This window comes from Aulonocara stuartgranti, assembly GCF_965226115.1.
Source record: "Aulonocara stuartgranti genome assembly, chromosome: 17".
In the NCBI taxonomy this organism is placed as follows: Eukaryota; Metazoa; Chordata; class Actinopteri; order Cichliformes; family Cichlidae; genus Aulonocara; species Aulonocara stuartgranti.
The window spans coordinates 3,394,743-3,415,276 of record NC_138953.1 but is presented as its reverse complement, the minus strand read 5'-3'; the positions used below and the strand labels follow the sequence as shown (position 1 = coordinate 3,415,276).

Here is a 20,534-nt window from a genome sequence, read left to right as displayed (position 1 = left end):
CTCAAGTTTACTCATTTTTATTAAGCAATACTGTCCTTTTACATTCTTCCTCCTTCTCCAGTGTAATTTTTATTTAATAAATTCTTTTCAAAAATCAACACACTGAACATGGTGACATCCCTTATGGATTCATAAGTAACATTCACCCAATTGGGACCAAATGAAAACAAAAGGAACACAGCATTAATATGGTGATGTGATAAAGGGTGAACTCTTCTGTGCCTTTGACTACACCCCCTGTAAACTGAAGACTTGGGTACAGGAGTCCTCTGCATACATTAACAGTAAAACTCAAGCAGGAATGAGACATTCTTCTGATTTGTAATTGATGGGGGAGGGGGAAAGTCACTCTGGTGAGGGCTTGCACACAGGGATTGGTAAACAAATTCTTTGAACAAAGTGCTTGATTGACCACTCGCTTCACAGAGGACAAAGTATGATAAAAACGGCAGCTTTCAAAAAGGAAACAAATTAAATTACAGCGCCTATAGTTTAAAAAAAAAATAAAATCTACACATACAAGCTTAAAATGGTAATGAGAGACAATGAAAACAGGTCTGATTAATTAAGGCAGGCTTTCTGTAAGGCGTTAAAAAAAAAGTCCATTGCTGTAAGATCTTAAAGGAGTTAGTCCAAAGTGTCTCAGTGTGGCTTTGCGTGAAGACATCATCCTGAGTGCAGTGTGTGAGAACAGGACTCAAATTCGTCCATCTTTATGTATTTTATGTGTATGTACTTGTGTGTTTCCACTAGGGGCCTGTCACACTGCTAGGCTGGGTGCTCCTTGGTGTCCTTGTACCAGATCACCCTTTTTGGATCTGAGAAGCCAAAAAAAAAAAAAGTCAAAAGGGACGCTTCATACAAACAGCAAAGATTAGACCACTTTGTTATGCAACACATTTTAGCAAATTACCATCAATGAGTGTGTGTGACAAAATAGTAGGGAATAATGTCTTGCGCATATGAATGAATGCGCATAAATTAGGAAAACTCACCTTTTTTCTGTCTGTTGCAGATAGCGTTCCACTCTATGGAGTGAGAGAGGGGAAAAGAGGTAGTTGTTATTCACCATAATTTCAGATTTAATGATCTCTAGCCAGATGTCATTTTTAAAGCTTCTTGTGGTGGTTACCTTTACTATGATAGTTCAGAGCTTCCACTAGGTGGCGACAACTGAGCAGCAGCTTTCCATTGCTCTCGTCGACCTCTGCGCATGCAATTGGGTTGAGGGAGGTAGACACTGGAATTGGCCTTTCTTCTGGGGGCCTCACTGTGAGAACTGTGTCTAGCTGTAGGTCTGCTGGATGTTTAGAATCTGTGGGCAGTGGGGTACTGGAACGGGAGTTGGGGCCGGAGCCCTCTGTGACTGGTCTTGCCTCGCTAATGAAACTTAGACCCCACTGGTTCTGTAGCAGCATGCCGATGGCAGGTCGGTCTTCCTCCAGTGCTCCAGTTGCAGCTCCCGCCTTCACCTTGGAGGCATAGCTAACAGCAGGCTGTAGCTTGGCAGGACTGTCTTGCACTGGGAAGGCAGGTGGGGGCTTAAGTAGAGACAAACTGTCCTCGACCCATCTTTCCTTTTGATTAACCTTTTGTGGCCTTTCACTTACACGGCCAACACCCTTCTGACTTTCCCTGCGCAGACTACGACCTTTGTGCTGTGGGCCCCTGCGTTCCTTTTCCCTGCGGAAGCTAAAGGCATGGCTGGGACCCATCAGGTCACCATCGGGTGAAAGCTGCCGTGGCAGCTTGTCGCCTCCAGAGATGCATCCTCCACCCCCACCACCTCCACAGTTTCCCGAGCCAGGAGACAGGCGGCGGTTCCGAATGTGTGGCTCAGAATTGGCGGCTGAAACAAGGACTGCTTGGTCACATAGACCATCAGGCTCACACACAGTGTTGCTGGCTTCCCATGTACCTGAAGAAAATGAGCATTGACAAGTTGATCAGGTATCTGCTGTTTTAATATGTTATCATGCATACGAGCAGAAAATTCCAGTGCTTGGTGATTTGTAAGTGAAATCACTAAATCATATCATAATCACTTCCAATCAACATTACTGTCCTACTAGTATCTTGCCCTTACTTTAGTAAGCATACTTGTAGTGAGTAGTACACAAAGACTTATCACTTGGCATTGGTTAATAATGGTCTTTGCACTTGTCTCTACCATGCACACAAACATTGGGGGTAGATGACACACTTTCATGTGACTTCGGTGTGGCAGAGGAGGTGAGGCTGAACAACAGTTCCCTGTATAGCTGGCTACTTGCAAAGTTGTACAGAAAAAAATACCAATCCCAAAATAGACAGGATTGCTGGAATCAAAACAACTCTTCTGAAGAAATCTACCATCAACACTTTTGATGAGCAATTTATCAAGCACCAGTATAAAACGTTTTAGGTTCAACTTCCTGAGTCGGAAGGTGGAAAAAATGTAATTAAACAGACTTCACCTCGGGCCGTACCATGTGACTATTAATGCAATCTCACACAAGATGCTGATATAATTCAGGTCAACTAATCTCAAATTAATAAATAAATAATGTTGCCGTTGGTTAAGAGTAAACTAATTGTATTCCTAACTGGCAGTTGCCCATCACAGGTCTCAGCTGTCATCACCATACTTGTCCCCGTGTCTGATCTTGCCCAATGACCTGTGTCACGCTGTCCCACTTGCTGGCTCATCATGAAAAGGAGTGACTGGGTAACAGTCTTTACGGGAAGGCTCTCCCGTTTTGGTTGTTAAATCATTCTCTGTCCGCATGGCGCCACTGAAACATACTCAGACCGACTCAGACATTACTGTTGGCCGTGTTCAAATGCACCACAAGTTGAAACATAAAGAGGAAGCACATAGCTTACAGCGGGCCTGATTAGCGTACCCGCTCCAAAGCGCCACATTTCAAAAGAACTGGTGAGACCGACCACCGCCCGGCCGACCCCGTCTCATTTACCGCTCCGAAATTTCGAGAAGCAGGCTACCTCCGCAGACTCTTCAGTGTCCCGACTATTTAGAAACAAAGATGTCAGAAATGATTTAATAGTTTCCATTTGTGGAAAACAACTCCCGCTGGTTCATGTGAGCGGTGCTTGCGGCTAAAAAGATAGAAGCTAACAGCGAGCACCGGTGTTAGCAAACTTTAATTAGCAGCGTCACGATGTGGAGCATAAAACTCGACGGTTTTATGTATCTAAAGGTTCCACTTTGACCATCGAAAAATGTATGAACATTAACTACAGCGGGTCGAGTAGATATGTTTGTTTTTACACGTATTAAGGTTGTAAAAAGCCACCCAGAACGCTAGCCGAAGTTTCGTAACTCCCCCCACCACCTCATTCAAAGCGGAGAAAGGCTTCCCTCGGCGCTGCTAGCCCGCCGCTAATGCCGCGGCCAAACACATAAATAACACATCTGAAAGTGAAGCGTTACACTCAAATATACCGAAATATAGCACAAACTCACCTGTTTTAATATGCATCTCTTTTCGCTTGATGTGTCGTTGAAGCTAAACCGTTGAGTAACTTGTTTACAGCGTTGAGATAACGACAGCAGCCTGCTTGTAACCACCACCCGGAAGCGACACGAAAATGTGGGTGGGACAGGAAGTGCCTGCAGATAAGTGGTCCGGCGGGAATCTCGCCGTGAATTTAACCCTCCACTTCACACATTGTGATAGTGTATGCTTAAAATTGTTCAGCATTATTTTCTGACACATTTTGGACCATTTTATTGCCAAAAAAAAATATGTTATATTTCAGACACCCGTTTCCGAGATATATCCACAACTTGCCCCTAGGCAACTAGGCTTGTATAAAACAGGCAATTACTAACTCATAGATCATTACACAATTGTTGGAAAGCAATAAAAACATAAGAAAATCGTCCAAAAATGTCAACCAATTTTGATCAAAGAATTGAAAAAACACATTTAGATTATTTAGCTTTATGGCTTGATACAGGCTTAAGTTCGAATTGTCCAATATAATGTCATATTGATTCTCATGTTGTGAGACTTTGCTGTCATTCTGTGTGAAACTTAATAAAAACAGTTCTTTTGTGCTGTAAAACAGAGCCGCACATTACACTTTATAGACATTACCTCTGTTTTTTCTGTGCACCCGGGAACCCTGCATCTTGCCTTGTTCAATATTGTATATAACAATGCAGAGAAAACCCTGACAATTAGACGAGCCCCTATAAGCAAGAACATGGCTACAGTAGAAAAGGTAAACTCCCTTTTAACAGAAAGAAAGCTCCGACAGAACTAGACTCAAGGATGGGCGCTGTGGGTCTCTGCTTCCTTGTTTTCTCTTCATGCTTTTGAGATATCCCACACTGGATTTGCACAGACTTTGAGCAATTTTGCATTTAAAACCACATTTTCATTTTCAGGTGCCCCTACACCTGGAAGCTCAGACAGATGGACACACTTTCCAATGTAAACTTAGGATTGTAAAAATAATAATCTGATATCATTATTATTACTTGGTGCTACATGAAATAATATTATTATGAAAAAACACACAGTTATCAAAGTCTTCCACAAAAGTACCCCTTATCGCACAAAGAAAAACTGAATTTCTGATCAGGCAAAGTAAAAAAAAGCAAAATTAAAAACAAAAACGCTCTCCACATCTTCTTACACTCACACGTATTTTTGATTTACAGTTTATGTCATTTTAAATATGATTACTAGAGGAAATATTCTTACCTTCTTCTCACATCATGCGATCGTGTCACTGTGTCAGAAAAGGATGCCCGATGTTCAAATCACGCTTCATAGTGATTCCCACATCTTATTGAACTGAAATTAGATACCTTTCCAAACATTCTGATTGATCATTTAAGTTCACATGTACTGGGCCTGAGGCTTAAAAATGTTCTGTGTTGTGCTGTAGAGGATTAATGTACAAAACAGACTACCATGACAACTCATGTGAAAATCATGTGGACACTTTATGTCAGATACAATTTTGTGATTATTATTGTTACAACACTCAATACATTACTTTTTCATTATTCCACAAAATGTCCTGAAATGTATTGTCTTATAATTACAGTTAACCCCTCTGAGGTAGTGTTAGAGCATGGTTCTTAAGCCCAGGTCCTCTGCCAGAGGCCTGGAAGTTTGAAGGTTCTGCACGGTATCTTTGCTGTTCCTAGGTCTGCAGTTTTCTGAACAGACACCTCTGTCTCTGACCTCTGTGACTGTGGAATCTTTAGAGCCAATCTTACAGCTTGGCAGTTGCAGCTCTTAATGCTTCTATTGCCACCGGGACCAGTTGTTCTTCTAGCCACTGTTACTTTTCCTGTGCTCCATCCTGATGTTGCTTTCAGCTGGGATTGCCACACATGTCACAGCTGTGATCTTCTGTTCCTTCCAAAGCACCACTATATCTAGTTGGTTGGCCAGCAGCTGCTTTTCTTAGCCCTGTGTTCTCAACCACCTTTGGTGGTAATGATAATTGGAGACTTCTAATCTATATAATAATAATGGATTGCATTTACAGTGGCTTGCAAAGGTATTTGGCCCCCTTGAACTTCTCCACATTTTGTCACATTACAGCCACAAACATGAATCAGTTTTATTGGAATTCCACATGAAAGACCAACACAAAGTGGTGCACACGTGAGAAGTGGAACGAAAATCATACATGATTCCAAACATTTTTTACAAATAAATAATTGAAAAGTGGGGTGTGCATAATTATTCAACCCCCTGAGTCAATACCTTGTAGAACCACCTTTTGCTGCAATTACAGCTGCCGGTCTTTTAGGGTCTGTCTCTACCAGCTTTGCACATCTACAGACTGAAATCTTTGCCCATTCTTCTTTGCAAAACAGCTCCAGCTCAGTCAGATTAGGTGGACAGCGTTTTTGAACAGCAGTTTTCAGATCTTGCCACAGATTCTCGATTGTATTTAGATCTGGACTTTGACTGGGCCATTCTAACACATGGATATGTTTTGTTTTAAACCATTCCATTGTTGTCCTGGCTTTACGTTTAGAGTCGTTGTCCTGCTGGAAGGTGAACCTCCGCCCCAGTCTCAAGTCTTTTGCAGACTCCAAGAGGTTTTCTTCCAAGATTGCCCTGTATTTGGCTCCATCCATCTTCCCATCAACTCTGACCAGCTTCCCTGTCCCTGCTGAAGAGAAGCGCCCCCAGAGCATGATGCAGCCACCACCATATTTGACAGTGGGGATGGTGTGTTCAGAGTGATGTGCAGTGTTAGTTTTCCACCACACATAGCGTTTTGCATTTTGGCCAAAAGGTTCCATTTTGGTCTCATCTGACCAGAGCACCTTCTTCCACATGTTTGCTGTATCCCCCACATGGCTTGTGGCAAACTGCAAACGGGACTTCTTATGGTTTTCTGTTAACAGTGGCTTTCTTCTTGCCACTCTTCCATAAAGGCCAACTTTGTGCAGTGCACGACTAATAGTTGTCCTATGGACAGATTCCCCCACCTGAGCTGTAGATCTCTGCAGCTCGTCCAGAGTCACCATGGGCCTCTTGGCTGCATTTCTGATCAGCGCTCTCCTTGTTCAGCCTGTGAGTTTAGGTGGACGGCCTTGTCTTGGTAGGTTTACAGTTGTGCCATACTCCTTCCATTTCTGAATGATTGCTTGGACAGTGCTCCGTGGGATGTTCAAGGCTTGGGAAATCTTTTTGTAGCCTAAGCTTGCTTTAAATTTCTCAATAACTTTATCCCTGACCTGTCTGGTGTGTTCTTTGGACTTCATGGTGTTGTTGCTCCCAATATTCTCTTAGACAACCTCTAAGGCCGTCACAGAGCAGCTGTATTTGTACTGACATTAGATGCACACAGGTGCACTCTAGTCATTAGCACTCATCAGGCAACATCTATGGGCAACTGACTGCACAGACCAAAGGGGGCTGAATAATTATGCACACCCCACTTTTCAGTTATTTATTTGTAAAAAATTTTTGGAATCATGTATTTTCGTTCCACTTCTCACGTGTGCACCACTTTGTGTTGGTCTTTCATGTGGAATTCCAATAAAATTGATTCATGTTTGTGGCTGTAATGTGACAAAATGTGGGAAAGTTCAAGGGGGCCGAATACTTTTGCAAGCCACTGTATATAGCACTTTTCTAGGCACCCAAAGCGCTTCACAATTCCCCTATTCATTCACGCACTAGTGCAGGCAAACCACAGTTGTAGCCACAGCTGCCCTGGGGCAGACTGTCAGAAGCGAGGCTGCCATATCGTGCCATCGGCCTCTCTGACCAACACCAGTAGGGTAAAGCGTCTTGCCCAAGCTTTCTTTTTCCTTTTGAACTACATGTTTTGTCTCTCTTTAGACCTCTACAAGTTATTTAAAGCACAATCAAAATAACACAGTTCACTGTCATGAATATGCTGCTACAGAATAAAAAATATTCCAGACTTAGCTATCCAACAAACAGGAGGGTCTAAGACTGGGCTGTAAAGCAAACATTTAAAGCCTGCTTCAGTGTGATATTCAGCACACTGACTTCGTGTTTAATCTTTAATTCAATTTGATGAGCCAAAATATCAGAGCAGTCACTGCTGATGTACCTTTAGAGACAATGTATAGATGATGTCCAGCTTGAGCGGACTGCTAACATCCTACAAGATGATCTGTAATCTATTATTCTGCTCCAGTGATATTTACACAGATGGATGAGTTAATCAACATGTAAAACACTAACAACACAGTAATTTAACACAAGCTCACACTGGATGCAGTCCTCATCCTGTGCCAGTGGTTTCATCTAACAAAAAAAAAAAAATCTGTCTTCAAGATCCTTCTTCCAGATTCTTCCACTTTTGTAACTTCCCTTTCTGTACCTCATTCAAATTTCTTTAGCCATCCTCCTCTTTTCTGTAATTCAGATGTTACACTTTTTTTGCTCTCTGCTTCTGTGCTTTTAAAGATTACAAATGGTTTTCTTGATAAGCCAAAACATAAATCCATAAATCCTCCATGTAGTGGCATCAGTGGGAAACATGTTTCAGGACCATCCCCACAGACAGAGCGGCCAGGAAAGCAGAAGAACACCATGTCAAAAAGGCCCTGAGTAAATGTGGTTATTCCAGCTGGCCATTTGTCAAAGCTGGGAAGACACTTAAAGAAAGCTCCAGGCAATCCAGGAGAGGAGGAGGACAACGTAGGCAAAAACCCTTAGTGATCTTATGTGTCATGAGTATTGGAACAGCTGACATACATTTTCTCAAAATACTGCCTATCTGTGGCTTTCAAACCCCAAAACACGTTGCGCCAAAAATTGGTCCGCAGCAAAGATCCGCTCCCCTGGCACAAACACAGTAATATAGTGCCAAAAAACAAAACAAAAAAATACACACAGTGAACTAATTTAAGGCTCTTTTTATTTTAAATGACAACAGTTATGTTGGAGCAACGAAGTGATTTTCTCCCAATAGCTCAAGGACTCAATAAATCCACCTTCTCTGAGTGTGTGCGCATGTGTCTCTTCAGCCTCGTAGACGTACAGAAGCCCTTCTTACAGAATGCGCAGCTGTGTGGCTTCTCGCCGGTGTGAGTCCGTACGTGTATGTTGAGGTCTGATGAGCACCTGAACCTCCTCTCACAGTAAGAGCAAGGGTACGGCCTCTCTCCAGTGTGTGTGCGTTTGTGCAGGAGCAGCTCCCCAGAGGTCAGGAAGGTTTTCCCACACTGGGAGCATGAGTGTGGTCGCTCCCCCGTGTGAGTCAGGTTATGTCGGACGAGCGAGGTGGACTTGGAGAACCTCTTTCCGCAGCGGCCGCATTCGAACGGGTGCTCGCCTATGTGGCTGTGGAAGTGTTCACTCTGAGCGCGCTTGGTTTTAAAGCTCTTCGGGCACTGAGGACAGCTGAAGGGCCGGAAGTTGCTGTGGATGCGCTGGTGCCTCACAAGCTCTCCGTGAGTGAGAAAGGACTTCTGGCAGGTGGTGCAGAGGTATGGCCGCTCCCCTGTGTGGATTCTCTCGTGGCGTGTGAGGCTGGCCAGCTGGGTGAAGCTCTTCTCACAGTATGAGCACTGGAAAGGCCGCTGGCCATTGTGAGTCAGGAGGTGCCTGTTAAGGATCTGAAGCTGCGTGAAGCTCTTTCCGCACTCTGCACAGGGGTGGGGACGCTCTCTGCTGTGGGTCTGCTGGTGCTTATTCAGAAGCCACATGTGGGTGAAGCTTTTCCCGCACTTGCATGGAAATGGCCGCTCACCTGTGTGCTTCATCTGGTGTCTCTTCAGGTCCGAGGCTCGGCCGTAGATCTTCTCACACATGGGACATTTGTACTGACGCCTTACGATGTGCCTCTGCCTGTGCCTCAGTCGATCCAGGATGCTGCTAAAGCTCTCACCACATTTCTGGCATTTATACTGACCGCCCCCCTTCTCTGACACCACCTCTGTCACCACCACCTCTGTTGTTAGGTCTAGCTGAGGGTTGCAGGTCTGGCCACAAGCTGTTCGCTCAGAATGCAGTTTGAGCAGCCCCATCTGAGTGAACCGTTTGCCACAATGAGAGCAAAGGAAGGGGCGCTCTCCAGTGTGGATGCGCTGATGTCTGGTCAGATCCCAAGAGTTCTTGAAGCCCTTCCGACACTCCTCACAGGTGTACGGGCGCTCGCCCGTGTGGGTCCGCTGGTGACGAGTCACGTCCGAGACCCGCGTGAACGTTTTGCCGCACTCCTGGCATGTGTGTGGGTCGGGCCTGTTGTGGATGGGGAAGGGCTTTGGGAACTCAGGAGGGAACGTCTTCTTGGGGGTCTCACATGTCTGTGCAGCCCTCTGGAGTTTGGCGTATTGTTCAGGATGGCTGTGCTCAATGTGCTGCAGCAGGTAGGACTCTTGCATGTGGAAGAAGGGACACTCTGAGCAGGCAAAGACCTGGGTGGACATCTCCACTGTGGTGCCTACAGAGAAACACAAAAGTTAAAATGTGCAACAAAAAAAGAGAGAAAAACTCACCTTAAAGTATAGATGCCTCATCTAAAACTTTAAATGACAGTTATTAAAAGTGAGACAGCAAACCTTGAACAGCTTTAAAGTGACTAACTGATTTACCTTGGGTGCTGAGGTGCTCAAGGCATTTGTGGTGTTGCAGGAGAGACTTGAAGTCACTGGGATTGGAGAACACCTGCAAGCAGTCCTTCAGCACAGAGGGGGCAGAGGTAAGCCAGGAAACAGTCTGTTTGATTATGGAAAAAAAAGATTCAGTCTGAAGAAGTTTAAATTCCAAAAGACAACTGTTTTGAAGAGAAGGAGGGGGAATGGTGATTAAATATGAGACGTGACCAAATAGTCTCGGGAACCAGCTCACTAAAATAAAATAACTTTATCTGATTGAAATTTGCCCAATCTCACCTTCAAGATCATCTTCTCATGTATCACTGGACTGCTTTCACTCTGGCTGTTGGTTTTTTACCTGGCTTCTTGGGAAACCTGTTCTGTCCCTGTTTACTTACAGACTGGATCTTTGTTGAAGGATCACAGTGTGTTAAAACAGTAATCCTTCAATGTGATATTCATTCAGGTGAGTCAGTGAAGTCTTGGGGAGTACTGAGTGAAGACACAGTCCTACTAACAATCAGCCAACTGCAACTAAATGCAACACTTTTACAGCAGAGCTGTGCACTGACAGTTTTCACCCTGTGGGTACAAATTCAAACGTGTAAAATCCAGTGAATGCTGGTGAAAATCAGGGAGGTTCCTGGTAATTAATTTCTTAATCGACCAAACAATGAAAAAAAATACTTGATTAACTGCTGAGTAGTTGAAAACTAAGAAGAAAAAACAAACACTGAAAAGGCTAAAGATAGGAAAAATGTATGTATATCTTTAATACTACATGCACAAACTACTAATACTGTTACTCATCTTCAGTACCTTTGGTGACTGCTGCCCAACCATTCAACAGTGTTTGATGTATAGAACAGTATTTTATAATAATAATGAATCTTATATGGCCAATATTACGCTTTCACGTAGGCCTACCTGACCGAGGTCTGGCACCGGCAGAAGTCTTTCTAATTTGGAGAGAAACTCCCACACAAGCAGCTGCATGTCCGCATCATAGCTGAGGCCATATTCTGTGGGGAAAACCTCCTGAGAAGAACAAACATTAACAGCTAGTAATACAAAAAAAAGTTAAAAGGAAGAAGATAAGAAATACATGGATTGGCTACATCTAAGAGCATTTGCCTGGTAAAAATGTTCCCTCTCTGCTGGGTCTTTCAGGAGTGTTTGGGTTAGCTCCACAAAGATGGCCTCTTCTGCATCCACCTCTGCATCCCCACTCTGAAAGAAATCATTACAACTGAGATCTTCGTCACTATCAGACCAACAATAATGATAAAGGATGAAAAATGATCTTGGAAAGCTAACATTTATATTTGATCATCCACTGCATATTTAATGGGTGATTAGAATCATTATTCTGTTTTAGAAGCCATTCTCCCTCTCTACAGAATATGCAGATTAAACTAATCCATACCTCTCACAACCAGTAAAACGTTCCACATGACACTAACAGCAACACAAGCCCTGAATGTGATCAATCCACCGCAGCTACATTACTGGTAATACTGATAAAATATGTTGTCTCTGAACGCAGCTTTGCTCATTGCATTCAGAAAGCTCTATTTTAACTCTACCAACAGACTACGCCTGTTTCCAAAATGTATCGCCTTTCACAGTTTGTTATCAGACTTCTGATGCTGGATTTAGAGGTGAGTTCAGATGAAATGTTTCCTCTGCAAGGTCTTCACTCACTGAACTTTTAACAGTAACACAACTTTGGACCTGGACTTTGGACTTGTTCAAAATGGTGCTAACACTTACTCCTGTGTATCCCGGTGGGTGGATTCGCTCTAGGTGAGGCTGTACACACAGGATGTTGGCTGTTTCCTCATTTCTGCACAGCTCAAGTATAACCTGAAGCAACAGGAAGGTATTCATTCAGCTACTGTCACTGGATTACCCACTTGTGGAGTGGAATGCATTTCTGTGCACCTACTGACTCACTCTGGCTCGCAGCCGAAGCAGCAGTTTTCCTCGTTGCTTCGGATTGAGCAGGTCCGGAACTGATGCTGTGACCAGTGTCACAAATTCATCAAGCTTTTCATAGTCGAGAACATCCCTCCGTTGAGCCACCTGCCACATGGCTGCAGAAATCAGCCGCATAGGAGGGATCAGCAGTCTTAGGGATGACAACGGCAGGAATATATCTGATTAAACACACACAGTGGAGAGAGTTATGTCTTTTTTGGAAAGTCAGATGTCCTCTTGTGACAGCTCGGCAAACCATCTTTATAATTTAGCACCAAGAGACAAAGTTACAAGAAAATCATCTGTGAACCCGCTGGTGCACAGGTGCTAAGCTACTGTGGGTATAGATGAAGTCTAGTCTTCTCAAGACGTTGTGAGCCACGTAAGCCTCAACAAAATATTTCACAGGAACTTAAAGAAACATCAGAGAGATGCATGAAGGTGGGAAAAAATGGGTGTTTTTCAGGGTGCTTCCTAGATTAAAACACTGCTCTCCAAAGCAGCACTGTAACACATGTCGGGATTGCAAAAAATAATATAAAACATCCAACCTGTTTTTCGAGATAAAAGTTGAACTTGTTGGCAAAACAGTCCAATAACCTTTTGAGAGTACAAAAGTACTGTTTCTATAATTGGGACTCAGGTGAATTTATGGCCACATATTACAAGCAATCGATTAAAAATTCCCAGTTATTTCAAAATATTTACAAACATTTCCAAGATAGCTTAATGTTGCCATTTATTGAAAGTATATTTAATTACTCACACAATATATCAGAAATAGAAATTTAGTCATGTTGAACAGTATTTGAATATAGCCCAGTTAAATTAGCTAAAAACAGATTAACTAACTTAAAATCATAACACTAAGAACAAATTTACTTAAAAAAAACAACACGAATACAGTGAACATATTGTATGAACCTAAGTATTAACGGTTAACCCATTAAGTTTTCCATGTTTACATTAGCATAGCTAACTAGAATCACTGCATTTAGCCGCGGCGAGGAGCTAACGCGCACACACATGGGCGGCCTGGCTCGCGGTACCAATGAACGCTGCTGTGACACGGACCTGTGCTCTCAACTGGACCGCTTTCCATAACGCAAACTACACGAATTCCTTTAAAAAAGTCACTAGAAAGCTGCAACCAGCAATTAATTTGCTATTAGCCCTAACGCAAAGCGGAAACGCGTGGGCCAATGTGTGATTTCCAAAATAAAAGCATTAACAAGTGCCCAAAAGTGTAAAGAAAAAAAAAAGCAGCCCCGGTTAATTCAAAACATTTAAGTCATTAGCTAAACAGTTGCGCTTTATGGGTCTCAAAAGTGCAGTCACTGCCAGTGGTATAAGAACCTAACACTGAACTCAGATCCTAATAACAGATGTGATGCTGATAAATGAGAAGTTCATCCAACAGATAACAGAATGTTGTAATTTACCAAGTAGACAAAAAACTTTATTTGAAGTGTTTTCCAAGTGCAAATTTCCATGACTTTGGCATTCTAGTATTTCTCCCAACACAGCATTGTTCTTTCACGAGTGAAGGTGGACGCTAATCTTCTGGTGTCCATATGGGTCCCACACCTATTGATCGCATAGCTTGATATGACAATACATTCATTTGGAGATGTCAGATTTATTTACAGGTGATGATCAGGAAAACATGGAAACAAAACCAAAACACTAGGAAGAAGCCAGAAAATTAAACATTATTAATAAAACATGGGTTAATAAAACTACTTAACAACTGACAGTAACAACACTTAAAGTGTCTTAGTAACTTTCTGGTCAAAGCATTTTGTAAGTCCTGATGACATCATTGTGACTTTTCAACAATACAGCACTTGAAATGTTTCTCGCCCCCACAGAAAAACTGATTCCACGCATTAAAGAGGATAGTCCAGTCACAGTAGCTCTGTAGTTCAGATGTTTGTTATGCAGCCAAATGATGTACGACATCCAATCACATGGTGTTAGATTCAAAGCAGAGTTAGCATTTCCAAGGGCAGGGCAGGGCGAGCACTCTGCATCCTCAAGCTCCAAAGTCCTGGAACCAACCTTTAACAAAGAGAAGTACTTTGAAAACAGTTCTAACACAGGGAACACAAATGCATAATCACAAATACTACATATATACATCTATACATTCTAATCAATAACATTTCCAGCATCTCAAACTGGAGAATTAGCTGTTCGTGTCTCAGTGTAGCAGTAATAGAAATAGATTTTGGATATGGAGGGCTGATTGGACAAAACGAGGAGCCGATAACAGAAGAAAATTAGTAACGGGGAAAAGTCACTGCGCTTCTACACCGGATATCTCGTATCATGCACTTCGAAAAGCACATAAAAGCATGACGTTAAATTATTGCATCAAAATTAGCGAAGACAGGCACATGACTTTTCTAGAGCGATAACGGCCCACCCTACACAGGAAGTGTAGAGTGTAAATTCTTAAAAATAGTACAATTTACATTGTAAATTGAAGACCTTTCAGGCAAACGTTGCATAGCTAATACTAGATCCAAGGAAGTGATCTTGAATCTTGATACCAGCTGGCTAACCACTGAATATGAGCTCTCAGAATGGTATTTATGATACAGCTGCATCAATACTAACTTTAAAACTGTTTGTTTCAAATTAGCGCTATTTAAATCCCATTTTTATATCAGGCTCGGCAGCTGTGGGACAAAAAAAGTTAGATAACATCCGTAGCCACCCACTTTTAGCTGGAAACTTCCACGCGCACTCATTCTTACCTTTTAAGGGACTAAGAAATACACGACGAGGAATAACACGAAATCAAAGACCACGAAAGCCCAGAAGTCAAACCAGTAGGAATGTTTCGGTAAAGATATCGGAGCTCCTTTAGATTTAAAGATTTTAAGATCTTCCTCTGACTCCGTTACAGGAGTCGTGCCGGGTGCCATGTTTGCTATGGCTTCAGTCTCGCGCTCCTGGAAGAGAACACGATAATCCTTCAAAATAAAATCACACCTTTGCAACAACGATTGGTTACTGAATATTATCACCTCATTTCGTCTACTCCTGCGTGTATAGATCTGTTTCCCCCCCTTTGAACAATGTATTTCATATAGCAAGCGCTAGATGCTAAAAAAAAAAAAAATCACAAACATTTTAGGATTAGGCCACCTCATGTGACTGGTCGGGTGACATGAATTGTATAATATATAGTCTGTGACATGGTATTTTCACCTAGTTTTACTGCACTCTTACAGCTAATATTTGTGACATTCAATCAATTATATTTTCAATGGACAGCACCTAATTATAAGCATGTTACTTCTCTGGCCTTCTTTGACACACCAGAAACTGAAAAATCCTTCTCAGTTTCAGGGTGGCTGTAGCTCAGGAGGTGGAGCAGGTCACCTACTGATTGGAAGGCTGGTGGTTCGATCATTGGCTCCTCCAGTCTGCATGTCAAGTATCCTTGGGCAAAATACTAACCCCAAGTTGCTCTCCAATTCATCCATCGGAGTGTGAATGTAGTAGCACTAAGTACAGTGAAAGTGGTTGTGTAAATGGGTGAATGTGGCATGTTGTATAGAGCGCCGTCAGTACTCTGGGACAGTAGAAAAGTGCTATATAAGAATCATTCCATAGTTGTCATCTTATAATCTTGTTAGGTGCATCTTTTGTATTGGACTGTAAAAACTCTTCCTACAAACCAAACTCCAGACTGCATCCAAAGCATATAACATACACGCAATTGATATCATCAGCAGAACGTCCTGCATGTAAAACTCTTTAGAGTTAATGCCACATCTAGCACCATCTTTGTTGGAATTAGTATATACTGATCTGATTCTAAGTAAAATGTGTTTCATATTCCTTACTTTCACTTGAACATGTTTTTTTTATTTATATTTTTCTTTTAATTCTTATCATTCTAAGAGACATGAATAAAATAAAATGAACACAAAAGACCGTTTTTGCCTGTGTGACACCAAATACCATTTATTAGGGCTTTACAAAGACTACAAAATCCTCCAGATGAGGTAAATCACTGTCTCTGTCTATTTACATGATATGTTACATACAAATGTACAAAATATAAAACATTTAAGGACAAATGTTTCACCCAAAAAGAAGAAAACGTTCTCTCAAACCAGAGTAAATGCTATGGTTTTCAACTGAGATGTAACTGCAAAGTGTTAAGTGGGGAAAATGTCACCATGGTGTACACTGTTAACAGGAGTGTAGATAGGTTTGATATGCGGGTGTAAGTCTAGGTAAGGAGCAACCACCCCTTTAGCATGCAACTACACCCCTTTGCCAAAAGAATGTGCGGACCATCAACAACTTGGCTGCGGAGACACGCGTGAAGCTGAACACAGGTAGGATTGTAGAGGATAGAATTGTCCTGAGGTTGTGACAACATGACTTCTTGGTCTCTGGTGAGCTCTGACCAGTAGCACCTGTTGGTTGTTGGTAAATGTTTACAGTACGGTGTCAGATCAGCTTCGGTGCCTCGGCCAACTAGCAAGCCTAACATGGCGGTAAGCTTCAGTTAAAATGTCCAGAGGGGAAGTGTTTCTAATGAACAACTGGGATTCCTAAGATCCAGAAATATTATGGCAGGATGAGGAATACTGGAGTAAGTGCCTATTTTTTTTCTTCTCCCTTTGGTGATTTTAGTGAGTTAAAAAAAAGCTGTTTCTTACTGTACACTGTATGCCTCCTGCATAGGCACAACATCCAATCACCACAAGACACACACCTGTTTCTGACAGCGTGTTAAATTTTGCATTTCTTTTTTTTTCTCTCTGTTTTCAAAGTACAATAATTTATTCGGCGGGTTAAGCATATTGGAACATCGACAGGGCAGAATGCATCTTTGATTCACTGTGCAAGACTTAAGTATTTACAACCCAACCCAACCTCAAAGTGTGCAAAACCAACCCACTCGATAAACAAAGAGAGGACAATCAAAAATCTAAATGGCTTCCGTCCAATACACGCATACATAAAGGTAAAGGTCTCCTCATAATGCATCCCCTTTAAAAAGGTTCAAGACATGCTCATCAGGCAAGAACACCTGAAACAGTTTGGTTGTGCTCCTATCAGTTCAAGTGAGCCCAGCTCAACTGGGCACAAAACAACAACTTAAAAAAATATCCCAACCCCTCTATTATATACTTTTTTAAATGTTCATACAATATTGGTCAAATTCAAATACACTATTCACTCTTTTATAATCTAACTGTCAGAAAGGAGAAAGGGTGCTTTAGAGGGAAAGGGAGGGAAAACAAACAAAAGTGGCTGTTTGTCCCACTGCAAGCAGCATCTTTGACATAGCAGGAAGCATATCAATACTATCTCGTCTTCTCACCAGAAGATGCTTGAAAAAAAAACTTTTGAACATTTAAGGCAGTGGAGAAAGCACCAATATCATTGTTCCCCTATTCAGCTCTTTGACTGATCTGGTTAACTTGTATACGGATGCGACAATTTGGATTCCTTTCGGGTACCTCACGGGTAGAAACCGAAGCACATGTCAAAAAAGAATTTCTAATGAGGGCCGCAGAATACCACGCTACTCTGTTAGGTATTACTGAACTCAGGGTCAGCCTACATTGCACCAAACCCTGTGCAGACTGCCAAAAATACCTGGTTACTCCTGTTACAATCCACAGAGGGCGCTGTCTGCTCTCTTCACGGTACATTTCATCCAAACATTGACAGCAGGCCAAGAACAGCGTAATGTAGACTTCTACAACCATGTTCGGCTCTGCATTGTGTTTACATTTGGCAGTCAAATCGAAACGAAACGTTGGCACTTTTCAATTTTTTTCTTCACAGTAGTAGTGAGACTGGATCACACACACACACACACACACACACAGACAATGCGCTTTCGTTGTGCTTGTTGTCGGCATGGAGGGGGGGGGGGGGGGGGGGGGGGGGCGAGGAGCGGCTTGGCAGTGCCTGACGCCGACAACGTTCAGGGCAGGAGACCAGCACCACGGGGCTCAACTAGTGACTGAGCTGAGGGCAGCAGAGTGTGTTAGTATGCTCCAATATTAGCTACACCCTCGTCATGTTCACAAAAAGCAAAGATATTTTTTTAAAAATGGTACAGCGGTGAACAAAATCTACCCAGTAAGGAGCAGGTTTGGTTGACCATAAATAACTTTTACTGAAACCTGATGATTTGTGTGTAAACACAATGGATGTAAAACAGCCTGTGGCCACTAGAGAGCATTACATCACCTGAAAGATAGTGTAAGAGATCAGGGTAGTCAGAAGTGGAGATATGGTACTTTGCTCAAGGACACTGTGGCAGGCTGGACTGTAGATTAAATGATGGCCTGAACTTTTAAAAGCTTTCATTAACAGAGAGTCTCCTCCTGCTGCCTGTGTGCAAGTGCATTCATTTGAGTGTGTGTCTGTGAGAAGCACCTCTGTAAACAAGGAAAGACATACACAACAAAACCCGACCCTAAATGTAAACACCTGAAAATATAACTAGATAACAAAAAATCCAGTTTGATCACGCTGAACTTCTTTCATTTTCTCACACCCAAAATGAAAAGTGTGAACAAAGTGTGATGTTCCTTATCAGACACACTAAAACCTATAATATATATGAAAAGTTGTATTCTTCAAATGTTACACATCCATTAAAAATGACTGGCGAACACTATCCGATGTCAGTAAAATAGATTCGATCTTACGCATATTGTCGTTTACCTTTTTGATCACCGGGGACCAAGTTGAAGACACATCTTTAAGACATAAAATAATCTGATTTAATATTGCACCATCGCTGTGTAAAAATAGGCTTTTTTCTCTCTCAAATGTTGGGTAAATCATTTTGGATAATAAAACTTTTCATATATCATTTGCTAACTATAGGGGTGTCCGGTAGTGATGGGGGTTTGATAGTTCCCAGGTTCTGGGAGGTCCAAGGGGTGCGGGTTAGGGGATCAGTATCTCTTGCTCTCATAGTGCTGACTCCAGTGAAGAGTCTAGCTGGTCGTCATGGTGACTGGTGCTGTCACTGTCGCAGCTCTGCGTGCTGGAGTAGTTTGCTGCCTCCTGCAGCCGTAGCAGCATGTTCATCTGCAACATAATGCAGAGTTAGAATGGAATGGAAAACTAGAGACACTCAAAGCAGGAAAACCTCAGCATTTCATAACTTTAGCAGGGCTCTACTGTTGGCGTACAGGTTTGATCGTGCTCTGATGAGTGTGATAATTCCTACCCTGGTGATCAGCACATTTGCCAAGAGTTTACAAGATAAATCTGAGGACTCTCCAAATGATTACTACAGTTAGGATTTACTGTTGCTAATATTCAAAAGCAGATTTCACAAAATCAATCAAGAATTTTACGCAACTCTAAGCTTGTGGCTCCTGTTTTTATTTTATACCTTGTGAGTCAGTCTCCATTACCATGGCAAAATGTGCTCAAGAGATACTGTAATGGTAACTACCACAAAGGTGGCACATAGTACACATAGTGTTTGTAGACACCATAGCATTGCAAATGTGCAAGATGAAGTTATGAAACATTACAGGTTCGTATCTGAGATTAAAACCCAAAGATGTGTGCAGTGTGACTCTTGTGCAAAAGATACTGGAAGCAGACTGGCAGTCTGACCTTTCACCTAATACAACATAATATTTTCAAAGGTTGGGTATTCATTGGAATCATTACTAATGTGATCTACTCTTTCTTTGACTGTATTTTCCATTTTCACAAAGGAATGAACAACTGCTAACTTCCAACACCTCAATGCAGTGACCCTCAAACCTTCTCTGTTTATATTCTCCATGTTCTTAAAAAAAGACAGAAAACCTTGTGCTAAATAGCCCGCAATAAAACAGCAGCACTTTTCATCCCTGCAATAGAGCTAATGGTCTAAATAATGCAGGAGTGTTGCTGCATCTGGCGCGTCACTTCAAGTGTTCCTGAAATGAGCTGTGGCACACCTGCGCTCCAAATGCTCACACGTGGACACACACACACATTTATTAAATCAAGCCAGTTGATTTTGGGTGACTAGTCTTTATATCCTTTTGGGCTGCAATAATGATGATGAATTCTCTCTTTCCACCATTTCCTGCCTCGTCTTCCAACCCTCCGTCACGTTAAGCATCTGGTGTGTGTGTGGGTGGGTCACTGTGGTACTGAGGAGCATTCTCTTCTCAACCTGTCCTTCTTTTCTAATAGTGCTGTGTGGTACTGCAAATAGTATCAGTCTGATACCAAGTAGATCCAGGACCAGTATGGCTACTACTGACACTGATACTTTTAACTCATACAGCTTAGAGACAGCAGTTTGTCATGATTTATAAATAAGTTACATCATCAGTAAACAAATGCAAACATATTGTCTTAATATACATATGGGCTATAAATAAAATAGATTAAAATAAATAAAACAGGAAAAAAAGCATTTTCCATAGTGCATGTCTGAGGTGTATTTTTTCATTTCCCAAAAAATATTTTTCTGTACTTA

At 42.1% G+C, this 20,534-nt stretch overlaps 3 protein-coding genes across 10 annotated transcripts in view; all 3 read right to left on the bottom strand.

Moving 5' to 3' along the window:
• Position 1: 1 nt before the first annotated feature.
• Positions 2-3,615, bottom strand: LOC309691983 (uncharacterized protein). Its single transcript, XM_082510074.1, has 4 exons — positions 3,467-3,615; positions 1,133-1,918; positions 996-1,028; positions 2-818 (listed from the first exon to the last, which is right to left on the bottom strand). Exons 1-4 carry the CDS (start codon positions 3,480-3,482, stop codon positions 769-771), a joined length of 885 nt encoding a protein of 294 aa, XP_082366200.1. The 5' UTR covers positions 3,483-3,615; the 3' UTR covers positions 2-768.
• A 4,750-nt stretch (positions 3,616-8,365) lies between these two features.
• LOC309692512 (uncharacterized protein) lies at positions 8,366-15,382 on the bottom strand. Of its 3 annotated transcripts, none has more exons than XM_082511094.1 (10): positions 15,332-15,382; positions 15,079-15,157; positions 14,806-15,003; positions 13,070-14,104; positions 12,020-12,222; positions 11,837-11,929; positions 11,198-11,293; positions 10,991-11,101; positions 10,061-10,184; positions 8,366-9,909 (listed from the first exon to the last, which is right to left on the bottom strand). In XM_082511094.1, exons 4-10 carry the CDS (start codon positions 13,143-13,145, stop codon positions 8,438-8,440), a joined length of 2,175 nt encoding a protein of 724 aa, XP_082367220.1. In that variant the 5' UTR covers positions 13,146-14,104; positions 14,806-15,003; positions 15,079-15,157; positions 15,332-15,382; the 3' UTR covers positions 8,366-8,437. The 3 variants fall into 3 exon arrangements, with proteins under 3 accessions (XP_082367220.1, XP_082367222.1, XP_082367221.1); XM_082511096.1 differs by having other exon boundaries at positions 12,020-12,194; positions 13,118-14,104; positions 15,332-15,381; XM_082511095.1 differs by having other exon boundaries at positions 13,118-14,104; positions 15,332-15,365.
• A 1,307-nt stretch (positions 15,383-16,689) lies between these two features.
• The window catches only part of nav3 (neuron navigator 3), a 424,334-nt gene continuing 420,489 nt past the window's right edge, over positions 16,690-20,534 (bottom strand). For all 6 annotated transcript variants that reach the window (XM_082510872.1, XM_082510873.1, XM_082510870.1 and 3 more), the window contains one exon: positions 16,690-19,132. In XM_082510872.1, coding sequence (XP_082366998.1) covers positions 19,013-19,132 — 120 coding nt within the window. In that variant the 3' untranslated portion in view covers positions 16,690-19,012. The remainder of the gene's footprint in view (positions 19,133-20,534) is intronic.

Coding starts and splice junctions, on each gene's coding strand:
- LOC309692512 (XM_082511094.1), bottom strand. CDS start 13,145: ATGGAAAGCGGTCCAGTTGAGAGCACAGGTCCGTGTCACAGCAGCGTT. Junction 12,223..13,069: donor CCGCGAGCCAGGCCGCCCAT/GTGTGTGCGCGT, acceptor GTGTTTAATCAG/ATATATTCCTGCCGTTGTCA. Junction 9,910..10,060: donor TGAGCACCTCAGCACCCAAG/GTAAATCAGTTA, acceptor GTTTCTCTGTAG/GCACCACAGTGGAGATGTCC.
- LOC309691983 (XM_082510074.1), bottom strand. Junction 1,029..1,132: donor TCTGAACTATCATAGTAAAG/GTAACCACCACA, acceptor CTCACTCCATAG/AGTGGAACGCTATCTGCAAC. Junction 819..995: donor CTGCAACAGACAGAAAAAAG/GTGAGTTTTCCT, acceptor TTGGCTTCTCAG/ATCCAAAAAGGGTGATCTGG.